Source organism: Cornus florida, unplaced genomic scaffold (assembly GCF_030987335.1).
Source record: "Cornus florida cultivar Cherokee Brave unplaced genomic scaffold, ASM3098733v1 CherokeeBrave_3.0.0_Hap2_Chr09, whole genome shotgun sequence".
Classification (NCBI taxonomy): Eukaryota; Viridiplantae; Streptophyta; class Magnoliopsida; order Cornales; family Cornaceae; genus Cornus; species Cornus florida.
The window spans coordinates 22,584,561-22,590,741 of record NW_026775579.1 but is presented as its reverse complement, the minus strand read 5'-3'; the positions used below and the strand labels follow the sequence as shown (position 1 = coordinate 22,590,741).

Sequence of the window (6,181 nt, the reverse complement as noted above, 5' to 3'; positions counted from 1 at the left end):
CACACACACTACATAATCGCCGCCAAACGAACCCCTCAGCCGCCACTGCCATGATCATCCCTGATTCACTAACCACCTCCACACAAAACCCAACTCCTCAAAATTACACCCATATATATCTATATAGATATATAAAACAGCCAAACATATATATATATATATATATATATATATATATATATATATATATACACACAAAACTCACACACATACATATATAGATATATACACACACATATAAAACAGGGGAGCCAAACAAGGTCTTCTTCGCAACCGAGCTCACCGTCGCAGTTCCTCATCACAGCTGAGTCCGTCGTCGCCATTACTGTCATCACGCCGCAAACTGCCGAGAATCTCACAACCGAGCTTCTTCTTTCTCGCTGGTGCCACACCGCAAGGTCACAGCCTATCTTCTTTCCCATCAGTTTTGTTAATCGATCACTCGGCCGGAGACATTATCTGCTTTGAGTGCGGTCTGAATGGAGATCCTTCGCCAACAAGTCCGGCGACAACGACCCGGTCCGTGTTGGAGGACCTACAAACCCTCTTCTCACTGACGGTGGTCTATCCACCGTCATTTCAAAGCCCAATGGTGTCTGCGGCGGCGACACCAACTCAGCCGCAGCGACACACAACTCGCCGACCTCCTAACCCTCTCTGATTCGCCCCCTAACACCCGATCTCTTCGATTCACCTCACAACCCTATCTGACTGGATCTCTTCGTTGTGTGGGAGGTGTGTAGCGTCGTCGTCTCTCCAAGAACAACAACCCACCTCCAAGAAACTCAACCTCCAACCACCCTCCTCCACCGCAGCCGCCACTAACAACGGCGGCAGCAACCAATTTCACGGCTTTACCAGGCTTCCCCTTCCGTCCAGTTCTTGGAATGTTTCGTCGCCATACATTTCGAAGCCGATTCTCCATCACTATCAGGTTATGGGTACACCGCCACTGCCCTCGTCCGTGGCGAGAATGTTTTCACAGTCACTGAGTACCAACGTTTTCTCCCACTTTTTTGTATGTATGCATATATAAGGGGCTATTGTGTCATTTTGCACGGTTTGATATTTTGTAATATATTTGAATTTAATATTGAGGGATAATTTTGTCTTTTCATATGACTTAAAGTCTTGTTTGAATGGAATTTCAGAAGAGGGGGTGTCATTATTCAAAAAATAAGTAATTTTCATCTGTCTGTCCTTTTGCCAACCTCAGGGGGTGTGGCTGTACTTTATCCTAAGTTTTATTATAATAAGTTAATCATTTCAAAAAATGATAGCTATAAATTTTTTTTTTTTTTTTCATTTTTATAATCAATTGATACTAATTATAAAATTATGGTAAATGGTATAATTAATATTTAAATAAGATAAAATATAATAAAAATAATTTAATAAGAAATGAAAATTTTAATAACAAAGGTAAAATAGTCTTTTGTGATGGGTTTATCCTTAATTGCAACAAATCAATAGTTTAGGGGGGCAATTTTTAGTTCAAGGGGGTTAATTACAAAAAATTAATAATTCAAGAGAGTTTTTTTGCACTTTACCCAAAAAGAAATTTGTATCCTTCGGTATATGCATGTGTTTCAAATTATTTATTTATTTATATTTTTTCAAAGGGTGATTGAGTTGTTCTTTATGCACCCAAATATGCAATTCTATATAATAAACACATGGACTCCATTGTTTTATATTTGATGGCATGAAGTTGGTAACGTGTAATTAAAATTGTAAAATTATTAGTTTAAATTTTGAACTACGTAACTTCCTTCCAAATTCAAATTTAGGAATAGATTCAACCCACCCAAACATAATGGTAAAAATATTGGAAAACTGTACCAAATTTGTATAGAAAATTTCTTGATCGATAAATCTAAATGGAACTCCCAAGATGAAATAATAATTTGGAATGTACTTTGCTCTTTTTTATTTTTTATTTTTTTGGGAATTAATTACTTTGCTCTTTTGAAATCTAATAGCATAATGGTAATAATGTTGGAAAACTGAACCAAATTTGTATAAAAAATTTCTTGATTGATAAATCTAAATGGAACTTCCAAGATGAAATAATTATTTGGAAAGTAGCTCATTTATTTATTTATTTATTTGGTAATTAAGTACTTTGCTCTTTTGAAATCTAATAGTCAAATTTATCAACTTGTAGTTAGTGTGGATTATAATATCTCAAGTCCAGAGTCATCCGAGCGTTTTTGGTACCCAAGAAGTAATAAAATGACAAATTTGAAAATCTCGAGTGTAAAATTAAATTCAATTCTCCTTCTTCACCAAGAGAAATCCCACAAAATTGTTTCACAACATTTCCGACTATTGCAAAAAATATAACATGCATCACTATAAACACAAACTGAACCTTAATTTTATTTCATTTCTCAAACTGTCAATGCAACCATATGCACTAGAGTGACTATGTTTGCTGCATATGCAACAGTTTACAAGCAACAGATCATAAATCCCAATCACTAACTACCAAACACCTCCTTATTGATTCTTCTATTGGTGGAAACAAGCTATATATATATATATATATATATATATATATATATATATATATATATATATATATATATAACAATACACACCCTAATGGCCTTAGTGCAGACAGCTATAGTGAAATGAACCCTAATGAGTATAAAATCTATTATGAAAATCAATAAGGAGCCATTGCAGGTGCAACAATCAACTTTGCAGGCAGCACCCCTCCTGATTTAGGTCCTGGGGCGACGAATCCAGAGCTTTTGATCTCAGACATTTCACGACGTGCATTTGCTCCTTGTGCTTCACAAAATTTAGGAAGAAATACACCTGACAGGGAACATATGTTTAATGTAAACTTTTATATGATTATTTATAAGCATGCAAGTATATATGTTGAATAAGGTTTAAGCTCATCCCATGTATGTTCTATATATATATATTGGTTAAGTAGAGCTTTCAAACTGAAAACGAGAAAAAGAGTACGGAAACTTGGTTGGTTGTAGTTTTCAAAAAAGGGTATAGCTCAAAATATGGCTTGTTTTCGAAAAGAGTCTTTTATAATTTATTTTTGGTTCTCTTGAAAACTGTTTTCAGAAATTTGAAACAAACAAGTTAACATGCCAATTGTTTCTCTTATTATTTATAGAGTTTTGCTTTAAAAAGTGACTAAAGTATGCACCAACATCATGAAGTACATAATCTAACATCAGTTTAAGATTAGTCAAGTGAAAGTTATGCAATACATGCGGTATATTAGTAGGCTAACATTTTGATTTAGAGGGTTATATATCACTTTTTCTTATTTAACAAAGTATGTGTGAGTAATACCTTCAGCAGCAGCAAGATTGAAGTAGAGATCAACAATGTTGGGGCAGCTATCGTAGCACTGAGGCGAGCAAAGCTTTTTGGCAAAATGAGACTCCAGAAGAGAGTCGGATGAAATTCCGAGCACATTCCTTTCAAGCCCACAAGCTTCAATGCACTGGTCCGATTCAATCCAGTCCTTCAACTTATCAGCTATGATCTCAGATGTACGGCATGTGTCTGCTTCTTTCCCACTTCTGCACACATGCTTCTCAAGCACGCAGCGCTTGCCAGAAGATGATACCGCGAATGCACATGAATCCTTGCTCAGATTCTCGCATGCCATTTCACCTACATGCATCCCAAGATTAAAAACACATGTTAATAACCATCTAGTGTAATATGTTTAAACTGTTACAAGCAGGCACGGATATGTGAAGGGCTTAGTGGGGGCATGTACCCCCACTGGAACTTTTTACTATTATATTTTATTCCTCTAAATTTATATTTTTTTGTATTTATATCCATAAAATTTTGAAATTATCCATACTGAAATTATGAAAAAACCCCTAACCCCTTTATATAAATTCCCTAAACCCCCCCGGGCGGCGATCCGTCCCTGGTTACAAGGTGTGTACCATTTTTCATAAAACAATAAATGCATGCCTAGCTTAAAAAAACTATACACATAAACTGTGTCAAAAATAATTGCTTACATGGACCCCCCCCCCCCCCCCCCCCCGGCGGCGTATCCGTCCCTGGTTACAAGGTGTGTACCATTTTTCATAAAACAATAAATGCATGCCTAGCTTTAAAAAACTATACACATAAACTGTGTCAAAAATAATTGCTTACATGCTATAACAAACAAATTAAGGAGATACTTTTCTGTCAAAATATAATTGTATCTTGGTACTTCCTCATCTTCCAAAATAGAAAATCGAATATTTATGTCACCATAGGGACAAAGTGCATGGGTTGGTATATATATATATATATATATATATATATATATATATATAATATTTGAATCAAATTGAAATGAGTTTGTTTCCTAATTTTTGATATTATGACGTTTGAAAGTAAGAAAAAGGGTATCTCCTCATTGGGTTACAGGTAAGTATTGTTCTCATATGGCTAAGAAAAAATGATTGCAAGATAAGTAAAAATGGTAAAGACAAGCAGAGAGAAAGAGGTATGAGGCAGAATGAGTTGTATAAATATTACTGGTGTTTGTGCGTGCAACGTGTGCGAGAACATATACTTTATTTAGAGAAGAATTTTCACTCACCCAGAGTGGCTTGCACACAGAAGGCAAGTGCAAGAACTAAGATTGCTAGGGTTTTACAGAAAGCCATGGTCACAGTTGTACAGAAAGAAGGTAATGGGAAAGAAGCTGAAATGGGTGAAAGGTTTTGTGCTTGGTTTAGTTTCTGGTGAAAGAACAAGAAGTGAAGAGGGGCTATATATACTAGTTCAAGTGACACTGTACATGTGTGATGTGTGTGAAAACAATGTGTCCCTACTTTTTAATTCAGACGGTAGTGAAGCTGCATTTGGACCCCACAAATGACCTTTGCTTACAACTTTTCTATGAACTTCAGTTTAGAAATACATACCAATTAAGCCACACAATTGTGGAGACAAGTCTTATATTTTGGCAGTTTACACAAAAATTCATACTTAAAATTAACGTGACAATGCTTCTGTTTTGGCTGCTTTCATTTCTCAATGCCAAATGGAAATTTAGCTCTGCCTCGTTTGATCATGCAGAAGTCACAGAAAATTTGGTACATATATGCCAAATGGAATTGAAATTTTAAAATAGAAATTAAAAAAAAAAAAATTAATTCAAATTTGTTAATTATTTTATTTTTTTTATTTATTTATTTTTAAGACTTTAATTTCATACCGTCGAACATAACCTAAACGTTTTCTCTTTTGTTTATTTAATCTATGACTTAAGTTTTGTTTCTTATTTTAAATAAAAATAACAATCATATAATCTTCATTATTAAGAATCAATTTCAAAATTGTATTTCCAATTTTGATTTAATTGATTATCAAAATCAAGCTTAAGGCATAATTAAACTAAATAAAAATAAAGAAACTAAATGATAAATGCATATACAATCAAATAGTCTTAGGTTTTTCAATAATTTTAACAATTCCAAAACATTTCAAGACTATGGTGTTGTTCCTGTGTGTGTGTGTGTGTTTCACCCTGCCCAGTAATACCACTTCCGTCAAACACACGTTTTTTTTGGTTAAAGTTCCGTCAAACACACGTTGCATAACCCTTTTCATCACATTTTTGGCAGTTCCAAGGAAGGAGAGAACTTAAGGACTTCACTTGTACTCTAGTAGAAGTCCACTTTGTAGGGACCAATAATAGGATTTTTGGTCAAACTAGGCAACTTAATTATACAAGACTTTATGTATAACTAATTATTTAATCAAAGAGAAGTACGAATTTACAGAGAAATTGTCATTTGGAGTATAGACTTTGTTTCTCTCCGTCATTTTCGGGGCAAACTTATATGACCGATGTTTTGTTAGGGCATAGACCACGAGACAGTTAATAATTAGTCCATAGACTTTGGGTTTGAATTGTATAAACAGACCCAGGAAAGTATAAGACAATCTGTTATTGCGGCCTTCTAGCCAACTTTTAGAATTACAGGTAGTTTAAAAATTTAAACCAAGTCACTTACACTTGATTAGTCCACCATTTCTTTATTATTATTATTATTATTATTATTATTATTTTTTGGGGTGTTCGTAAGACTAATTTTCTGTTGACACTTGGTAGGTCTTGATACCACATGCCAACTTGAATTACATTTCATCATTGGAAAGGAAAATGAGCATATCATAC

At 34.4% G+C, this 6,181-nt stretch overlaps 1 protein-coding gene across 1 annotated transcript; it reads right to left on the bottom strand.

The window, feature by feature from the left end:
* Positions 1–2,358: 2,358 nt before the first annotated feature.
* On the bottom strand, positions 2,359–4,735 carry LOC132273228 (uncharacterized). The gene is made up of 3 exons (XM_059774235.1): positions 4,595–4,735; positions 3,328–3,654; positions 2,359–2,826 (listed from the first exon to the last, which is right to left on the bottom strand). Exons 1-3 carry the CDS (start codon positions 4,659–4,661, stop codon positions 2,672–2,674), a joined length of 549 nt encoding a protein of 182 aa, XP_059630218.1. The 5' UTR covers positions 4,662–4,735; the 3' UTR covers positions 2,359–2,671.
* Between the last annotated feature and the right edge of the window lie 1,446 nt (positions 4,736–6,181).